The sequence below is a fragment of the Neltuma alba genome, unplaced genomic scaffold, assembly GCF_004799145.2.
Source record: "Neltuma alba isolate B1F8T4 unplaced genomic scaffold, ASM479914v2 tig00011820_pilon, whole genome shotgun sequence".
NCBI classification, from domain to species: domain Eukaryota; kingdom Viridiplantae; phylum Streptophyta; class Magnoliopsida; order Fabales; family Fabaceae; genus Neltuma; species Neltuma alba.
The window spans coordinates 287196-308257 of NW_021636434.1; the positions used below are offsets into that span (position 1 = coordinate 287196).

The following is a 21062-nucleotide window of genomic DNA, read 5'->3' on the forward strand; positions in this document are numbered from 1 at the left end:
AGTGACTACTTTGATATTGATATTGAAAACTACTCAACCAGAGGAGTACATGCACTTTAGATAGTGGCCGCTTAGTATTTGATATCAACCCAGTCTATCCGACAAACTATGCTAATTAATTTTCTGTTTGAGAGTTGAATAAATTTTAATTATATACATATATGAGATTTGCGTATACACAATGAGAAGTAACCAAGTAAAGCTGTTATTATATTACTATATGAGTTATGCTGTGCAAGATGCATTTGAGGTCAAAAAATAGGAAGTTATGCTATTGCTCAGACTTTGCATGCGTACATTTTATTGGTGAAATATTTACAAAGTGTCATACTAATACCCCGGTCGGTGGTTAATATAAAAGCTATATAATAAATTTGATAAGACTAAAAAAATTAATTAAGTTAGTTCATTATAATAAATGTGCGGTGACTTTTCTAAAATATTCTCTTTAATCGTGTGTATTATACTTTCCCTCAATATATTCCCTTACAATTAATAACGATATTTTAGAGAAAATATTATAAATTTGAGGAAAAAAATAAATTAAGATCTCATACCTAAGGTCAAATTCAACCCTAAATTAATTTTTATATTAAGGACCAAAGGTAGTAACATGTATCAAGTGATCATAAATTTGAAGTAAATATTATCGCCAAAAAAAAAAAACCTTGAGGTAAATAAAAATTCCTCGTTTCCTCCCAATTTGTCTTGTCCTTTTCATCTCCTTTGTCCCAATCTCTTATATTTTCCTTATTTTCATGACAAAAATCAAACATTATATCAGGAATAATGTGGAAAAAGTAATGCAGTGCCTAGTGGGCAGCATGATTATTAATTATTTGCATCTCAACGTAACACAGCATCAAGTGTTTTGTTTTCTTCCTAGCACAATTATATAAACCATAAATAGTACTACTTCCTGTCCTAATTATAAGATTTTATTTGTAGTTTATAAATGAGATCTACAAACAAGATCTTATAATTAGAACCGGAGGTAGTATTCAGTTTCAATCATTTTCTGACCTCCCTAGGCTGTAATTTCTTTTTAATTTTAGTTTTATAAACGATGGTAGCTCATGACACCTAACATTTTCATTTAAAACAGGACAAAAGGGAATATTTGCCAACGTCTTTTTTTTTCTTTTTGAAAAACAAAAGGCTGTTTTGTTACAAGAGGAAATTATAAAATGGATGGAATACTGAAATCTCAACTCCTTTTGAATTTTTCACGACATATAAATTATTAATTATGACCAGGTTTTTCTGCCAACTATCATGACCAAGTGAAAAAAAAATACAGAAATATTTTTTTTCTTTTTTTAACAAAAGACAAAATGATATTAAAATAATATTAAAGAAATATAATAGTCGAGGAAGTACAGCCAGATTCCAACACATCTAAAAAAAGAAAGAACTAGATATGATACCAAAAGAAACGTTCTGAAAAAAAGAAAGCAAACTCCTTATATCTGCTATTAAGCCCCTGCAAAGTGCCTGGGTGTAAAGATGAAGCTTCAGAGTCTTGCCCACTTGATTAACTAACAAGGAACAAAGGACGAGTGTGCTTGGATCCCATGAAGATGAATCCAACAGATCCCATAAAGATGAATCCAATAGATTGCCAGTGACAGACAAAAAATAATGAAAAGTTTCCGATCCGATAGATAACGTGCGACTGAGAAGAGATGCACTGGACTTCCATTAATGTTGATTAAAATCATGGAAATATAAAAAAGAAGTCTGCGCAGATGCCATTGACTAAAGTTTTTTCTAGAGTGGGGGTTCCTTTTTGCTGATGTAATGGATTGTTAAGGATAGCCAGCTCTAAGTACTGCCTATGGCAAAAGAAAAATAATACTACTTCCGGTTCTTAATATAAGACTTTATTTGACTTTTATTTTGGTCCTAAATATAAAATCCCAATCCACTTTGTCTCTCATATTTATACACTTTTTCCCAAGATAGTCCTTCTAACAACAAAAGTTTTAGCCAATACACTTGATTAGTAAGGATATTTTAGGAAAGACAATACTTACTTATTACAAGTAACCAACTTAACTTCTTTTCTTAATCTTCTCAAATTAGTTAACTAGCTCTTATAAATAGGACCGGAGGTAGTATATTGCCTTCTCAGGGGAACAAAGCACTCCCATTATTGTCAAACTTTTCAATAAGTGCGTAATCTAGACTCATTTAAGTCAAACTTCACGCTTTAATTTAAAAATTAATTTTTTTTGGGTCAAAGCATAGATATCCTCATATTGAAAGTAATCCTATTTAAAGCACTGTCAAGTACTAAATGTAGGCACCTCTCCCAGCTAAGATTCAAATCTTGGTTGGCCACGTTGTGAGAGACTAGCTATTTCTGCTAGACCCAACTCCTATTGATATTTAAAAATTAATTGTTTTTAATGAACTTATATTCGACTATCATATTCGCTATGGGCTTGATCTTTGTCACAACAAAAAACAGAGAAAGAGACATGCTACAGGCTTGGGCCCAAACATCAACATCCAGAATGGGCCTGACTTGGAGGAGCTGACATGGGCCCTCTCCAGAATGAAAGTCTTCGTGAGGAGCGGGCAATTTCTCTAATAATCTAAACGTCGTCGTTCAAATAGTATGAGTGTGCGTTCAGATCCTCCATTAAAAAAATGTTAAATTTTAAGCCTATTTTGAAGAATTCACAAGAAAAAAGCTTAGAATATTTGTATTATAATCTCTTTTTTGGTCATTGTCATATAATCTCTTGACTTCAACTTTTTGGCATAGAATGAAAATGGAAAAGTCTATTGTATGTATAAACTTTTTCAATCTGACAAATTAGATCACGATTGTTCTCATTGTGCCTACAAAATTTTGAGAATATTGTTACGCTGCGTGTGGTAACATGGCCACCGATTACAGTATTACTGTGGGAAAAAAAAATCTTTTTGAATAACAAAACTTATTTAGCGCAAATACGTGTCTTAGATGCTGAAATTTTGTTACTTTTTTTTTTTAAAAGACATTTTGTTACCCGCGTGAAACACTCTATATGATATATTATGAAAATAAAGTGGATAGCTAGTCAAGATAGATATAAATAATGCGACTTGTTACTCAAACCATAAAAGTTATAAAAAGACATTATTTATGAAAATATAAAAATTATAAATAATAAAACTCTAAAATGAAAGCAATTATTGAACTTTTTAAGCACACATTTATAATTAAAAAATCTGAAAGTTGTTTTTAAAAAAATATTTACTGTGACACATTTGTACAGAAGACATCAAAATCGCTCGTGATTCAAAGCGTTAAAAACCATATTAGTCACAAAAACATAAAATTATGAATAGCATGCAAATACATTAAACTCTGGTTTTTGTGTACATATATTTCATGGAAAACGAAACAAAGAAAGCACAACTAAAAAGAAAGAGCAGAACCCATTAGATTCACGCACAAACTCAAATCAGCGCTGCAACCAGCAAGTACCATGAGACCCAACCATGAGTAGTGAAATAATTGATTAGAGGCCCCTTGGAAAAAGAACATCATGTCTTCCCCCTTAGACAAAGAACATCATGTCTTCGAGATGCTCATGCAGCTTGGAAAAGTTGCATTCACTTGCAGACGTAGAAGGAAGCGATCCTGGCTTCGAGTTCTCCAACTCAGTCTTTGCTTCATAGTATAGCCGTCCTCGATAAGCAACAAGGTCAGCATAGTACACAGGAGGGACCAAAGATACAGGTTTGGTGCACCTTACAAATGTAAAACACATATCATATATGAGCTTCTGCAAGTCATCAGATGTAAACCGATGCTCATCCCACAAGACATGATAGTGAGTGGGCTTGCTGGTCCCCAAGCTTCCATAGTGACTGCAAAGGTAGAAGTCAAACTCAAAAGGATGCACAACTTTTGTGTCCACCACTGTTCCAGGAGACACATTTCCAGCGAAAGGATCCTCCTGAAACAATCGAGTCTGATGTCGCTTTGCCGCTACAATCAAAGTTATAGTTGGAATATACTTTTCCTTTTGGAAAACACTCTTCAAATCCCGTAGCTCTTCGTTAAGAACCATGTCAAACTGACCCTCACTCACCCCATCGCGGAAAATAACAATTTTTTCCGGTCTCACTTTGTTCAACCTTCTGTAACAATTGACAAGTTCGAGGCAAATTGTTCCAAAATTGCATATTTGTTCTTTTCGATGTGATTGAGGACTAACACGGGCCACATAACGATTTGCGGCAGGCCAATTGATAGTTCCAACCACCGCAGCAATCGATAGACTATTAACGTCTCGAGCGGCAGGATGATTGACATCCGCCCCTATAAACATAACATGCCCATTGTTACTTGGAAAGCAAGGGAGGCTATTCTCAAGCTCAACATTACTGCCTCCGAGTTTGGCATTGATCTTGAGAGCAAGATTTGTAAGATTTTGATCTTTCCCCGCATTCACAGTACCAGCCAAACAACATTGTGTCACCACACCAATCATGGTCTCTGAAATCCACTTGAGAGTCTTGTACCCATAATGTTTCTGAGACATCGCACACAAAATAAACTGCACTTGACCCCGATCGTTCACTCTCTTAAGTAATGCAGATAGTGAACCATGATTTGCAAGTTGATTCATTGAACATCCTTCAACCCAAAGAGGATCATTCATGCTAATGCCCAGACTTCTGAATTTGCCTTTAAGCTTAGGAACGAAATCGTTGCACCTTAATTTGAACCGGGAATCTGACTCTGATCTTGTAAAATCAATAATGCCCCAACGCTCAACTGGCTTGCCCTGTATCACAGATTTGCCAACCAAATTCCACTGACATCTCTCCGGATCCAACGTCACAGTCATAATCTGGCCACTTCGACCGCCTACTCTCAATTTTGGGGGCTCAATAATGCGTCCTAAGACGGTAGTCATGGTTGTATTGACTTCCATTCCAAAATTTTGAATAATACCACCACTGTGGATTAAAATCATTTATATGAGATGTTAGCAATAAAATAAGAAAACAATATTCCAGAAAACAACATTATCTATAGGGGGTCAATTATGCTTTACCCGAGCAAGGTTACCATGAATCAACATGAGAAAAAAACCATGAATGTGAACTGACGTGCCAAGCTGAAGCAAACTTTAAACAACCAGCTCGGCGTATTTAGTTATTTAATCATATTTCATTAAATTAAAATGCGTTTTAAAATGAAAAATTAAAATAAAATGGGTTTCCATCTTAAAAAAAGAAAAAAGCTTTTCAAGTACCAAGGAGGCAAGATGGGAACGAGTAGTTAAAAAACTGATGCACCATACCTTCAAAACAATTTTCACATAACTTGGCTAATAGTTATAATTATAATTTTCACAAAACAGTAAGAATCATGAAAAAGGCAATAAACCTTTCCAAAACATATTCATAAGGGAAAAACAAATCATTTAAATACAATTCAACTTACCCGCAAGGTCCGTCACTTGACTCTACCATCGATTGTATGACACTCCGTCTATCCTTTGGAGAGGCCAATGACATATCTTTCAACTCCCTAGAAGCATTTCTGTCCAAATTCTCTTTGGGGTATCTCTGACCCTCAACCAAGATGCAAAACTCCATCGGCACATTAACTCCTTTCCCAAAATCCAAACAAGGAATATCTTTGTATTCAACATCCTTATTGTATTTATCCCAGAAATAGTCCAGAATTGTGACTTGCTGCGGCTCATTCCGGCCCTCTGGATCCTTAAGAGTAAAGGTAATATGCCTTGTGTTACGGTTTGTTAGCCCTAAAATGGTATATTTCTGTCTGGTCCGCCGGTGTATCACATTTACCTTCAACCCAGTCAATTCCATCTGAACACGATTCCTGAAACGTCCAAATTCCTCCAATCTAAAACCATTAATACGCTCATATAGAAAATCCAAGACCGACATTCGCTCCCGAAAAGATAAGACAGAGTAGTCCAGACATATGGACAAACCCTGAGATGTAGGCTTCAAACTGTGTTGAAATCCTCCCAGCGCAATTATGCCATGGCGGAGATCCTTATGTAACATAGGAGGATTTGAAGGATAGAAACTACGTCCCACAGGGATTGTACGCTTGGTTGGGTTTTCCTTGAACACTATATCCATCCCCTGCAAAATGTCTCTGGGAACTGACATAAGTTCCTTATTGAGGTATTGGTTCAACTTGCGATACTCAAGCTTATTAACAAGTGTCAAGGTGACCTTATAAGAATAGCTTTTTTCATCCTCTCCTGCTGAGATAGTAACCGTGAAGGTTTCTTCTGGCAAAGGAACCGCACTAAGAATATTCTTTTCTCCATCATACACTGTCTGCTCCAACGGCAGCCTAGTGTCACCAGAAAACAATGTCTCCCTAATCATAGAGAGGTCAGACTTCGATATTCTTTGAGGTCGACCTGGTCTGGCCGGCGAAATGGGCTTCACATCAACATTGTAATGCATCAGTATAGTATCAGGCCTGAACCTGACGGGAAAGTGATTGACACGAAGCTTGCTAGTTCGAATTGCTAATGTACCACCCTGGTCAGGCCTATGAACGGGTGAAATCTTATCCTTCCTCTCCTGGGAATGAGACGAGCTTGGAACCGGCTGTGAAATTTGCAGCCGTTCCAATTCTGAAACTGCGCAATAAAAAATAATAGGAAATAAGTAAATAAATAAAATTCATTAAGCCTGGATATACTACTACTCGTATTACCACTTACCAGCCGCACGAGTTATAACGGAAATCAGCAGTGTGGATTTAAGAGTAATATGATATAATAGACATAGTGTTAATAAATACCGAATACAACATTATCGCATAATAAAACTGAATGTTTTAAACCAAAAAAAAAAAAAAAGACTGTGAAGGAAGAATTTCAGATGAATAATCATATTATTTCATAACTGAAAACAGGGACATACGACTAAACACATGCCATATCAATAATCGATGGATGCAGTTAACAACATCTAGAGAAGCGCATCATAAAATAGAACATGATCGGTTTGAAATACCTGGATCAGGAGCAGAACTGCGAGATTGAACCGATTCAGTGGCTACCCAAACTGGAGGTCCAGCACCATCTCTGCCAGTACCTCTACCTCTTCGTCCTCTGAATCCACCTCTATCAGATCCTCCCCTACCATAACCGCCTCTCCTAGTGTCCTCGCCCCAGGAACGATCAGTCTGAGACTGTGGTTGGTGATGGAAGCCTCTTCCACCACGGCCTTGCGGTGGTCCTCCTCCTGATCTGCCACCATGCCGGCCTCTCGGAGCTCCCCTGTAGCCACCGGCGCCACCATAACCGTATCCACCTCTTTCCATTGGAGTAATCGGGAGAAAGTAAGAATCCGAAAGAAACTAAGAGGAAATGTCAAATGAGAGTGAACAATGCAAAGGGACAAGAAAAGAGAACTAGGATGATTGTCAGGCTGATGAGCAACGCGAGGGGACAGTATAATGCGAGTGGGGGTGATCAAATTACTAGGATTAGCTTTACTTCGTCGCTAATGTAAGATAAGAGGGGTTGAGTTGTTAGTAAAGGAGAGAGATTCCAGAAGCTTCCGGGTAAGTCGAGAGAGAATATAGTATGGGGAAGGAAAGCGTGGGGAAGTGACGGAGAAACTGAGGGCGAAGATTCGAACGGCTCTATGGTAAACTGGCGGAGACTTTCGGAGGACCACGGCGACGCGCGCGTGAGGGTAGCTTACCAACCCAGGGACCAACCCCATCATTCTTGTCTTTTTTGCCGATTCTTTGAAAACAATAACAAATTTTGTCTGCTTTCAACTAGAAGTGCAATTTAATACTACCTTCTGATTTTATATGAATTAGTTAATTAATTTAAATAGATTAATAAAATTATTTAAATTTGTTATTTATAATAAATAAATTTTGTCTTTTTAAATAGTCTTTTTAATTCAGCATATTAGTTAGAATTATTATTATTACAGAGATTATATTAAAAAAATAAATATAAAAAATAAAATAGATATGAGTTTTATATTTAAAACCAAAATAAAAATTAAACAAATTTTTTTATTAAAAATAAAAATATTACTAATAACAAGATCACAGTTTGTTAGCTTTCTCTTATCTATACAAGATTTAAAATAATATATACTTCTGTTTACGATCTTTCTCGTGCGGGAACCGACAATCTGCAAACCTTGTGCATATTGAGAACGGTACAGAATAACGAAATCAGATTGAATCAGAAGAAGTTTGACCTGTGGAACTTTGTTGGAAACTACCGAATCAGGACTCGCTTGGACGAACGCTGATGGCTCAGTACTTGTGTGAGTGACAAGTGGATGTTTTGGCTGCTGCATAAAGAATGTTCGGGTTTTGCCAAAATCATGATTTGATGGTTCGTAATAGTACTTAATTAATTTAAATACATCAGGGATGTTATTTAATTGAGATTAGTGAATATAATACATTTTTTTTGTAAAACTCTTATCATTTTTTTTTATTTTCTTTTCCTCTTCTATTTGATTATGATTAAAAAAATATCAATAAATTTAATCTGAAAAAAATTAATAAACATGTGAAATAAATATCAGACATAAGAACAGTATCAACTTTCAAATCTGATTCTATATTAAAGATCAGAAGAGTATAAAATTAAGCAAGCACATAGTTAATCAGTAAACTAAATGCGCCCTAAGCACGTACTTCAATTGAGAGGTGGCTCCGCAACTGCAAGAACTGAATTACTCTTAAACAGTATGTTGTGCTGTTTCCTTGTTACTTGAAAAAAAAAAAATACTGCGCACGTTCAGTTACACAATGCCCTGCCAGAGCTGTGGACAGCGATTATGATTCACAAGGCTTAGGTCAATTCTGCATATCGTGCTTCAAAATCCTTGTGCACGATAAGCTACACAAGTGAAATATGAACATCTCTTCCTTCTCTATTTTTACACTAGGGAGTCATATCACCTTTGATCGGGTCTTTTACATCATGAACGCAAAACCATAAAACAGAGAAAAAGAAGCTAAAGCATCTTTTCAAACTTTCCTAGCCTTGTAATTTACAGAGCCTCTCAAAGATGATGAGGATGATGATGAGGGAAGCCCAGCAGCTTTGTCCTTGCTGAAAGCCTTCTGAACGTCGTCTTTGAGCTCCATGAAACGTGCTCTCTTGATTTTCTGCTCATCTGGGGTGCCCTTCTCCAGGTAAAACAAATCAGGCAGGTCATCCTCCATGAACTTGTCAAGCACTTCCGAGCAATGAGGAAAATAGCGCCGGCCCATCTCAACTGCCACCACGGCAAGTGCAAGAACAAAATTAAAGGAGCTTTTAATTAGAACACAGGCTTACTAGCCATATAAATACAAAAGGAAAACCAGCTTGCGTCAAAACAATTAATGCCACTGTTGGCCCTTCTTTGGATAGGTCATTTTCAACACTTGAACCTCATGGATTTATGATTAAACACCATCAGCACTATCACACAATGCTTTTGAACAAAAACCAGGAAATATAATTTACCAAGTCCAGGTCTAAAGCTCTCAGTACGTTTTGTTGAGTCAGCATTTAACCATCATGTGGAGTATTTTATATTAGTTTTAACAGAAATAATCAAATAAATGTTAAAATGATAAGCAATTTCACAATTTTTTCGGGCCACTGATGAACAATTTTACAATTGAAAGTAACTCTGTTTGACTTGCAACTTGAGGCTATTGTAAGCATTAGGGTGAAATTTTGTGATTAAAACCATCTAAATCTTTTTGTTCCAAAAAACAAAACATCTCATTCTGAGCAATGAATTTAAAAGACCAAAAATGTTCACGACAGATGTGAAACAGACATTTCACAACTAAGTTATTCATCATTATAATTAAGTGGCAATTTTCATTCAAATATGAATGTAAAATACCGCATGATGATTAATTCGTAGTTGAATAGAAGCGTTGCATAAAATATGTGACTGCAAACCAAGCCAAAGGCGAGATAAAATGTCTAACCATAATAGAATTCCTGGGAAGCAACATGTAATAAACCAGTTTCAGCAGCATGGGTATGCATATCTTGTTTTAAGTGATTTGAAAATTACACACTGCTTTGAAATTGGAAAACCTGGAGACATTCACTAAATCACAGAACTTAATCAACCTTCATCTGCCACATTCAGTATTACACAGTCTAGCTGCCTGATTTCTGTTTTAAATAGATTTTGCCAGTATGTAACAAGAGTATGGTTAATTGTGAAGAGGATTGCATGTGTCCAGAGAACACGAGCCATGTGTGAGTGCTTAAGCGTGAGTTAACGATAGAACAACAGAAAAAATTTTGAAGTAATAAAACCAAAGACAATCTGAAAGAAACTTGTTTCTCTTGTTTAAAAACGTGAGAAGTAGGTGTAGACAGAAGGCTAGTATATTCTTTAACATAACAATGCTTATTTCATTTGCTGTATATTCCTTTTCCTACTATAAATATAATATGGCATTAACATATCTCCTTGAGCCTTCCAAAGCATTTGCCCTGTTTCTTCAGTATCATTAATACGTTTACTTCAAAACAGATAGAAATTGCAAAAACAAAATCAAGATGCCAATAAATGATAGCATGCCGATATTATGAACTTAACACATAATAGTATGTGGAAACAAAGATAACAAATGAAGACAGATTCCTGCTGAGCTCAGATAAAAGGAGGTAGAAAAGTTAAGAATGCTCAGACTTTTAATTACCTGTTTTCATAAGGGTATCCATCCTAGCACGAAGTCTTTTATTCTGCGCCAGGGGAGTCTCATTTAGATCGACCTCCCTCAAATTCCCATTTGACCCTTTTGATGTAGAAAGACCTGCAAACTCGGATGCTGTCTGAGCATGCGCAATGTCCATAGCCAATCTGGCTTCTGAAGGGAAGAATAGTTTCGCAAATGCCACTGCAATTTGTAGCAATAATTATTATTTGAGAGTCTAAGGATACAATGCATGAACAAGTAAAATTCTTAGAAAACATTATAGAAGAATAAGCCATTATTGAAGTCTCAGAAACAATGCAAATAAAAGAACATAATAGAAGGCCTCAAGTGGCAGAGGCCTCAAAAAGGGAAAGTCCTTATACTGGCTCTCAGTTCGATGCTTCGTCCAAATAGTCGCTTTCTTCCTCAATTTGGATCTCTCAACTCAATGATTAAGAATTTTAATTCATCTAATAGCTCTTTGAAGGCAATCGATATCCTCAGGGCAGAATGCAGCAAATATTTCATTCCCCAATTAATGATCAGGCGTTTCTTATTTAAAATTCTGAAACACCATCAAGCCAAAAAAAGAAAAAAGTACAAAATGCCAAAAGTTTTCCAGCGCGTTAATCTTATCTCAGGGATTCTGTTAGGGGAGAAAAATCTCCACACTCCCATTAATCAATATCAATACGAAAAATAAACCTGTAGGAAGCTGCACTTGCATGGAGCCCTACCGTTGTTAAGGTATCAAATGATATCCTTCATCCGGGTCCTCTAAATCAAAATCAGTCACGATGATTTTAGTAGTTTAAAGTTTGGTCTGATGGTTTAGTCAGACCAGATAGAATCCCTCAATTAAGCATTGAATAGAATTATATCCATATAATATTAACAAAAAGAATGAGACAAAACCACTTGCTCTACACGGAATTTTAAAATAAAGCCCAAGCACCCAGAATAGAAAATATTGACTATTATTCACTAAGAAAAATCATATCCTTAGAATAAGCATTAGTCCAGCCAATTTTGAGGAATCATTGAAGTTAGACATAGTGCGACAGAAAAGCTTACTGTCAGGTTAGGTGAAGTAATAAAGTTGGTATATCAGTTAGTCAGACTTCTAGATTTTAATTGATAGGATTTACTGCTCTCACTTTCATGATAATCCAGTGCAATCACACCCAGTGACGCTAGAGAAAACAATCGTTGCTGGGAGGTTAAACCCTGGACCTTAGAGGAAAATGTACAGAAGACAGACAAAGAATAAACGACTAGGAATGCCAATGAAATTGCACCTCTGTTCTCAAGATATAGTAGCTTCATGTGCAGATCATCAGCCATTGTGTGGGAAGAAATTATAGCATCCCCAGCCATTGGATTTCTCAGGACTTCTCTTTCAAGAACATCAATGCATATGCGATCTTTGTTCGTTTCTTTCCCCTGTTCTGTTTTTGTATGATAGTCCTTTGGTCTTGTTAACCTCCTACAGATGCTAACAGCACTTTGACCATCAAAGGTCGCCTCTGATGCACAAGCCCCCTTTGTTAGAAGGGATACTATAATTGAAGGCTCCTTACGCATGGCAGCAATGTGAAGCACAGTGTAGCCTCGAGAATTCCGAAGATTGACATCAGCCTCCCCCAAAGCTAGAACCTCAGAAACAACCTTAGGGTCACAGTAGGCTGCAGCATAGTGAAGAGCATTGGCTTCATCCAATGTTATCTCTGATTCAGTTAAAAGCAGTTTAACAAGCTCAACATCATCTGAGTCTAGAGCCTTATGTATTCTAGTAATTCTCTTCTGACGTATTGGGTCATCAACTACAGAGGTGTTGTTTTCAACATCATGAAGGTAATTGCGGCGGAGCAGTTTAACTTTATCTGCAAGTTCTAAGGGAAGCTCTTTCTCAATGGAGATTTGATCAAGGTTTGATCGTGCTATCTTATCAACACATTGGGCGACAAGTTGACTCAATTGACAATGAAAAGCAACAGTAAGTATTGGGATGACATCCTCCACAAAAGCCTTCCCTATGAAATTAGTGAGGCGTCGCTGCAAGAATTTAAGGAAACAGATTAATTTCAGATCATCCATCCTCATCAAAGATGGAATTGAAAGAACTAGTTTGCTATTAATATCCTGCAAGTATTGGCCCTCAACCAAAGTCCATAGTATTCCACGTTTTAAAAGGCACTGATCAAATGTAGGATCTCAGAAAAGCAAAGCATCTTATGTGTGCAAAGTACAAGTCAAAGACATCAGCTTGAAAGAAGCAAAGCTCTGGATACTGGATATATGTAATACAATATTCAACATTACTACATCAAAATATCAAGATCAGATCTAACCCTAATATGGAAAAGGAAAACATCCACATTTGAGCACAGCTACTTGCTTAGCTTGATGGATGCTATTCACATAAGTTCTAATAAGTTTACAGAATTTAAGAGTATCATATTCTGAGGTTGACCCATTGCATATGTCTGGTTTTCAGGTGGGATACACGCTGTAAGGTGCAAGGACTATGAGTTCTGCAACATCCAATAATTGCCATGAGGCATACAAAAAAAATTTGAGGACATGTTACTTATCATAGCCAAGTCCATCAATTAAGTGAAAGGGTCACCTAATTGACAATTCTAGGTTGTTATTCCTGCACTTGACTCCCAGCAACCTATGTAATAGCATAGATAATCTTCCGGAATTCATTATTTTGCCAAACTCATGTGAAAATGAATTTTGACTTTTACACGCTAAAGATAATCTACTCCACATTTTTTTGGCAGCGAGCAAGGCTTTAGTTTACTAACATATTATGCTGTTACAGATATATGTCTACTCAGAAGATTTATGTGTGTCCCAATAGAAAAACACATATCAGAGCATCACAAAGAAACTTCTCCCTCATCAAAATTCACAATTTAAACTAAAGGTTTCCAAATAGTTAGGTGCTAGGAGCATAGCGGTATTCTCCGTGTGTCATCACATTACATAGAATATATACCTGAAAAAGTGATGCCAATTCTGGTATTTCAAAGATGGAAGAGGCTTCCTGCACTTGACTCCCAGCAACCTATGTAATAGCATAAAGATAATCTACTCCACATTTTTTGGCAGCGAGCAAGGCTTTAGTTTACTAACATATTATGCTGTTACAGATATATGTCTACTCAGAAGATTTATGTGTGTCCCAATAGAAAAACACATATCAGAGCATCACAAAAAGAAACTTCTCCCTCATCAAACTATTCACAATTTAAACTAAAGGTTTCCAAATAGTTAGGTGCTAGGAGCATAGCGGTATTCTCCGTGTGTCATCACATTACATAGAATATATACCTGAAAAAGTGATGCCAATTCTGGTATTTCAAAGATGGAAGAGGCGTACATCAACTCCACAGCAAAATTTATTGCTGGTCTACAGGCATCATGGGCACAAAAATTATCAACGCAAGTTGACACTTCCATTGGAGAGGGCTTGAGTTTTCCTGTATATATATAGAACAAGAATATGTGAAAGGCTTCAAGTCCCACCTTGCCATGTGGCAGCAAATCATTCATGCAATACTTAAATTTTCCTTCTTTCTGTGAAGATCCTTTATCTCTCTTGAATAATGTGCGGAAAAACTTGCTTCTAGAGGCTAGAATACATCGATGAACACCAACCGTTTCTCCTTCAACAACGATGTCAGCATCACTATAATCAACATCAGAATCAGCCAAAAGCTGCTCCAAACTTGAGCTAAGCTTACTCAAACTGAGCGCTTCAAGGTTTGGTAAAGGTTCAGCACCGTGGGAAGAGCACATGTTGTGGCTGACAGAGCCATTTGATAAGTGGGAAGACGAGGTAAAGCTTAAAGATGATGAAGGTTCTGCTGAATGTGCCATCAATCGACTCGAAAACTAAAGTAAATCTAGAATATCTGCGGGGAAATCATGGCTCACATAACATCTAACTTCACGGTGCTCTTATAGTTTCCTGTTAGATTCCCACAAGGTTTTTAATCACCAACAAACGGGATCGCTAGCAAGTAGGATGTGATGTACTGACGGTTGAGGTCCTGTTGACTTTACCACCACGAGCCAAGAAACAAAAGCAACCAAAAATTGGAAGGTGATACAAAACAGTTTATCGAGGAAAAACGCTAATCTGAAGAATAATTCAGCTGCAAGATCCTATTGGAGAAAAATACAGAGCGCCGACTTATTGGAACACTTATCAACCAACAAATCCCAACTTCTAATGCCGAAAAGGGTAAGGAACATCCACCCCACCGACCAAACATACAAAAACTTCCACCTTGAACCTCTCAATTCTCATTCCTGCGCCTTCTCATGTCAAGCACGGTCTGAAGACACACCAGCCAGACTCCTGAGTGGTTCAATCAGATCCATTCAAAACCCAAAACCCACCATAAGCTGTAACGACCCAGAAATTTCTAAGAAAGGAAAAACCGAGATGGATCAAAGTACAAGATTGGAATCAGAGACGACCAAGCGCAGATTCTGGGGAAGTTTCCTAGAGGAAAGAAAAGAGGGCAGCTGGGGATCAGAGCATAAGAGTCACGATAAGATCACCAGGCTGTGTGAAAGGGCAGAGCAATGAAACATCATGTCGGAAGCTTCGTATTTCGTTTTCAGAGGAACAGAAACCACAGGCGGAGAGAGAAAGAGAGGCGTAAAGAGGGTTGTGTCGTGAAGAGATGAAGTCGTTTTGGTGACGAGGGAGATGGCATCAGCGACCCCAGCCGGGTTTTGCTTGCGTTGCGAGTGGCGTCAGCAGCATTGGAGAGACGCGAGAGACAGAAATCAAAGTTTTGGGCATCTTTTGACAAAATTAGCGGCAAATGGCCCCACATCGCTTTCACATTGCATAAGCCATCATTTTCGTATGGGCCTCCATTATTAATGATATTACTAAATTATTATCTAATCTAACCACAATTTTTAATTTTATCGATGGTCTGAAACGAAAGAACCCAAAGACGGTGAATAAAACGTGAGTGCAGCTACAGAAGCAAAATCCACGGGGGATAATGTCACGGATTATTATTTACTTATTATTATTACTACCCATTCGTATTATAAAAGAATTATTTGGGGTATTTATAATTTTGTAAATTTGGTAATTAGAATACGAAATTATAATTACGTAGAACAATTATGGGGATGCCGGTATGGGGCTATTTATAGTAAGAACCTGACGTGGGGGGTTAAATTTAGAGAACGTGGCCCACTACCCGCGTCTGAGGCGTAGGCTGGTGCGGTGGGCCTCAACCGACCGGATAGACTTGTAGTAGTTGCAGAGTCATACTCATAGGCATCCAACGTGTTCCTGATTTTGGATTTTTAATTTTTGTAGTCAAAATGTTGCTTTTAATATCAATAAAATATATCAATAAGAGTTTGATGCCTTAAATAAAATTGTTTACAATAAAAGAATGCATGTATTTAGCAAAAAAAAATCAATAAATATAAAAGATGTTTTTAATTGCTACGTTATTGTTAATTATTGATTTAGTCCTAAACTTTAATTTAGTCAGACCCATTTCATGTCCTCCTATTTTAGTGAATTCTGATTTTTTAAATAATTTTTCATTGTTTTTTTTTAATTTTTAATGTTGTCCAAAGCTTTAGTCTCTATAATTGTATAATAATATAGACTTATGTTAACTAGTTTTAACACTATTGAGTAAACTGATAATATTGATTACATGAGAAAAGATTGAATGTCAAAGCATAAAATTGATTTTGGCATGGAAAATCAACTATGTGAAACCCGGCTTTTGCAAAATACGATTTGTTTTTTACGAAATTGATTTTCTGGTTTTAAGTTTAAAATTTTAGAAATTGAATTGTTTTAAGTCAAAATTTGAGAATTGAATTGTAATCGGAAAGAATTCGGAGACCAAAAATTATATATTTTTCCTAAATATATAATAAATTATATCATCGATATTACGGTCATTCTTTAGATCCCTCGTCAACATCATCAATATTCATTGATATTTCATTCAATGTCATCATATAAATATAAAATTTTTAGCAACCACAATGTTTGGTGTGTGAATTAATTTGTAAATGCAGGTGGTTTTCCTCTGCTAATAATGCAGGCACAAGCAGGATAATAGGCAACTCATTTCTAAATTCTAAGTCATGCACTGGACCAAATTGTTAGGTTGCTCACATTTTTTATCCAAAGAGAGTGTAAATGTATAAGAAAAGGGCAGGTAATTTTGGGGGTTTGGGCTTCTTTTTCAAATCCTCTGTTTCAAGGATGGTCATGGAACTCTAGTAGCTAAATAGTAAATAGAGTAATTATGATCAATAGGATTGGGTTTAAAAAAAGGATTAGTTATTCACAATGTACGAGTTAATATTTATTTCGTTATGAAAAATATCCAATTAGTACTCAACAATACCTCAAACAAAATTACTTTCGATATAAAGTATACAATGCCTAGCAAAAAAAAAAAGTAATTGTGACCTGTGAGCATCATGTTAATTTCAAATGCTGTGATAAAGCGGACAGAGGCTGTCAAAGATGAAGCCTCCCGGGAAGCACTTTGAAAATGCCGAGTGGTTGCTATTCAAAGCCTCCGAATAAAATAAGTCAACATTGATGTTAGGTCTGCATTACGTGAGCAGTGCTCAGTAGAATGAATATGAGCAATGTTCTGAGGGTCAAAGAGTTGCCTTGCAAAACGGGCAGCGCATGAATTTTCAAGCACATGGTCAGTGTTCACGTGGCTGGACCAGACCGTGACGAAAATGCTACCCAAGCTACTTGCCCATTACATTGTATTTACTCTCCAAATTGCCACGATTTGATACCCAGCCACCCGCCCCAGCCGGTGGGGTAATTTCTTTTTAATGGGAAAGAAAGTGGGGTTGATGAGATTTGATTCCACGTCTAAAATGGTCCGGGACTTGTCCATGACAGTTCTATCACAGTTTTAAATTTCACTCTTATACCAAAATTAAATCTTCCTGTTGCATTTGAGTTATAATGGCTTTGTTGTCTCCTACTTAATCTTCCTAAAATATAAAAGTTAGGTCATTAATTTGTATGAGATTAAGAAAAATAGTTAAGTTAGTTATTGATAAATAAACAATACTCCTCCGGTCCTTAATATAGGACCCAATTCTTGAGTTGATTTTGGTCCAAATATAAGACCCATTTTTCATATTTTTTAATTTCTCTAAATTACCCATATGGATACTCCCTCAACCATAATCAAGTAGAAGAGGGAGAAGGGGTATTAAGAAAGATGATTATGGTGTTTTAGGAAAATGTGTCACTTTTCTTATAATTAACTAATTTACCTAACTTCCTTAATCTAATCAAATTAGTTAAATGGGTATACTCCTCCGGTCCTTAATATAGGACCCAATTCTTGAGTTGATTTTGGTCCCAAATATAAGACCCATTTTTCATATTTTTAATTTTCTCTAAATTACCCATATGGATACTCCCTCAACCATAATCAAGTAGAAGAGGGAGAAGGGGTATTAAGAAAGATGATTATGGTGTTTTAGGAAAAATGTGTCACTTTTCTTATAATTAACTAATTTACCTAACTTCCTTAATCTAATCAAATTAGTTAAATGGTTAAATGGGTCTTATATTAAGGACCGGAGGAGATGTGTTAATTTTTTTTAAAATACCCCATCAATAATTTGTATTAAAAATTACTCCTTTCGCGTAAAAAGCTCCCTTAATATGTAGTAGTTTATAAACAAAAATTATAAATTTAGGAGATAGGACCAGAGCATGTCCTTTTGTTGAGTAAACTGGAAGTATATATCAGTTTGGTCCGAGTCATGCCGGTAGACACTATCCTTAAGAGTTATTCCGTCATCGTAGGTAAAGTGAATGCGCGCACTCTTTAGGATTAAACGAACTCTTCCTGTAGAAAACAAGGTAACAAAACAGCAGAAAAAAAAAAATATAATCCAGCAACACAAAACACAGAGAGGGAAGAAGAGAAACGCGGAGGAGGAACAGATGCTCGAAAGCTCAAGAGCGAGGTGCAGAACACATTGTCCTGGACCGCTTTATATAGGCCTCAGGGCACCTAATCGTTGGGCACCACCATAAACACATTAATTGATCTGTCGGTTTCATACGTTATTGCAATAATCTGTACGTAATTATACCTTCGGTTATGAACATTAGGTACGTTTAAGAAATAAATTCTAGACGTTACTAGACATTAATCCATGACAAACAGTTTTAAGGATTAATGGAGGATTAATCATGATTTGAAAATCAAAATAAGGATTTTCTGATAAGCTCTCTTAACACCATTTTATAATTTATTTTTGCAAAAGTGTTTTGTAAAAAGTGTCTAGTTCTGTTCTAATTCGCTCGTAGGGGGGAATCACCAGTTTTCAACTATGTTTCCCTCCATTGGACCGTTGTCATGCGCGTGAAATCCTCCTTCTCCTTTAGACCTATTCACTAGCCCAATAATATATTATAGCATTTATACCTTGAGCTTTCTCTCTCTCTCGAACGATATAGGACTTCACTTTTACACACCCACTTATATACACAGCACTTTTACAAACTCTTATATGTAAGAGTGGAGGGGTAACCATGTATATTTTTTCTCCTCCTCTAACTCAGTAATATTTTTTCCCCATGGACATGGGCTTTTGAATTTATTGGACCATAAAATTTTTGACATTTTTCTAGGCATAGGTATCGTTCTATATTTGTGATGACAAGACATCTTGACATGAGGCAGGGATCAAAAGTTGAAAACTACATTAACAAGCATAAAAATGAAGCATCAATCCTTATAGAAGACAGTAAGACAGATGAGATCTTATTGGGGCATAATTCTAATTTTAAATACATCACCGTAATAAAGAATCCAACATATGTAACGGTTTTGAGTCGTGCGGCGCGCGTTCCGTTCTTTTAATTCTGCACTCTTAATGTTAAATTAAGGACAACATACCCACACGCACGCATGAACGTTCAAGAGCAGTAGATATCGATGCAAATCACGCAATCACAGAGAAATGCCTTGATTATTTTCAGGAAACAATATATTTTGTCTCCTACAATAAATCCTTTAATACTGCATATATACCAAAGAGTGTGGGCTTCACATCACACAAGTAATTTCAATAAGACTCACAGGCTCTTATCTTTACTATAAAAGCTACTTCACTGATTTAAGTGATTAAGAAAACCCTTTAAATTAGTTATTTATAATAAATAGGTGTTTTTTTTTAAAAATATTCTTGTTAATCATATATATAACTAAAACTACCATTTGATAGAACCTTTAATACGTGCAACAAGACAACTTTAAAAAAAATAAATAAATACTAGAGGTAAAATAAATTAAAGTTTATATTTATGATCAAATAAAAGTCAATATAACTTTTATATTATTGACCGGAAGTAATATCTTAATTATAGTAAAAGTCTAATATAATTACGAAAAGACAAGGTTGTCACTGAAAGCTCTGAAACAGAGCTGTCTAAACTCGTGATGCTATTATTTATCACTGCCTAGCCAAAGCTATATATAAGTTTCACTTTTTGAGAGAGTTCTGATTCAAAATATAAGTGTCATTTTTTAGTTTGTCTTTAAGTATTTATTATTTTTTTTTTTTAGTTGACTATATTTAGTATTTTTTCTTTCTTATTAATATTATCTCCATATATTCTCTTTTATTATTTTCTTATTTATTGCTTCTTTCATTTATTCTCTTAATAAATGAAGATAAATTTTTTTAAAAATATTTTTCATCTATTTATTATTTTTAACTAAAAGTGATTCGGTTATTTAAAACTTATATATGGTACCAGAGGGAGTATTATTATTTACCTATAGAACTCGTTATACATGGCTTTATTGCCTGGGAGTTCATCAATTGTCTGAAACTCGTAAAAGAGAATGCATACGCATGCCTGTAACTGAAGAGGAACGCCCAAGATGCACATAAGTAATTAAATCAGTATTTGCTTAATTAATGCTCAATCATTAGCAACAATTAATTGAAAGCACATATATCTACAAATACTAATTACCACTACTGAGCGATGATCTCACACGATACTGTAGTGCAAGATAAGTAAGAGATATTATTGTCTGGCTAGATAGATGCTAGAAAGATGTAAGCACGAGAGATGTAGTAATTATAGTACTCCTCCGATCATTAATATAAGACTCATTTAATTAATTTGATTAAATTAAGAAAGTTAGGTAAGTTAGTTAATTAAAAGAAATATGATACGTTTTTTCTAAAATATCATAATCATCCTTTTTTAATATCCCTTCTTCTTCTTTTACTTGATTATGATTGATGAAGTATCCATAAGGGT

At 35.8% G+C, this 21062-nt stretch overlaps 2 protein-coding genes across 2 annotated transcripts; both read right to left on the bottom strand.

Moving 5' to 3' along the window:
* Positions 1-3300: 3300 nt before the first annotated feature.
* LOC114718205 (protein argonaute 2-like) lies at positions 3301-7671 on the bottom strand. The gene is made up of 3 exons (XM_028903460.1): positions 7024-7671; positions 5456-6644; positions 3301-4965 (listed from the first exon to the last, which is right to left on the bottom strand). Exons 1-3 carry the CDS (start codon positions 7331-7333, stop codon positions 3555-3557), a joined length of 2910 nt encoding a protein of 969 aa, XP_028759293.1. The 5' UTR covers positions 7334-7671; the 3' UTR covers positions 3301-3554.
* Positions 7672-8699: 1028 nt separating this feature from the next.
* On the bottom strand, positions 8700-15344 carry LOC114718206 (regulatory protein NPR3). Its single transcript, XM_028903461.1, has 4 exons — positions 14054-15344; positions 12010-12766; positions 10715-10912; positions 8700-9273 (listed from the first exon to the last, which is right to left on the bottom strand). The coding sequence occupies exons 1-4, from the start codon at positions 14600-14602 to the stop codon at positions 9023-9025; spliced, it is 1755 nt and encodes a 584-aa protein (XP_028759294.1). The 5' UTR covers positions 14603-15344; the 3' UTR covers positions 8700-9022.
* Positions 15345-21062: the final 5718 nt, after the last annotated feature.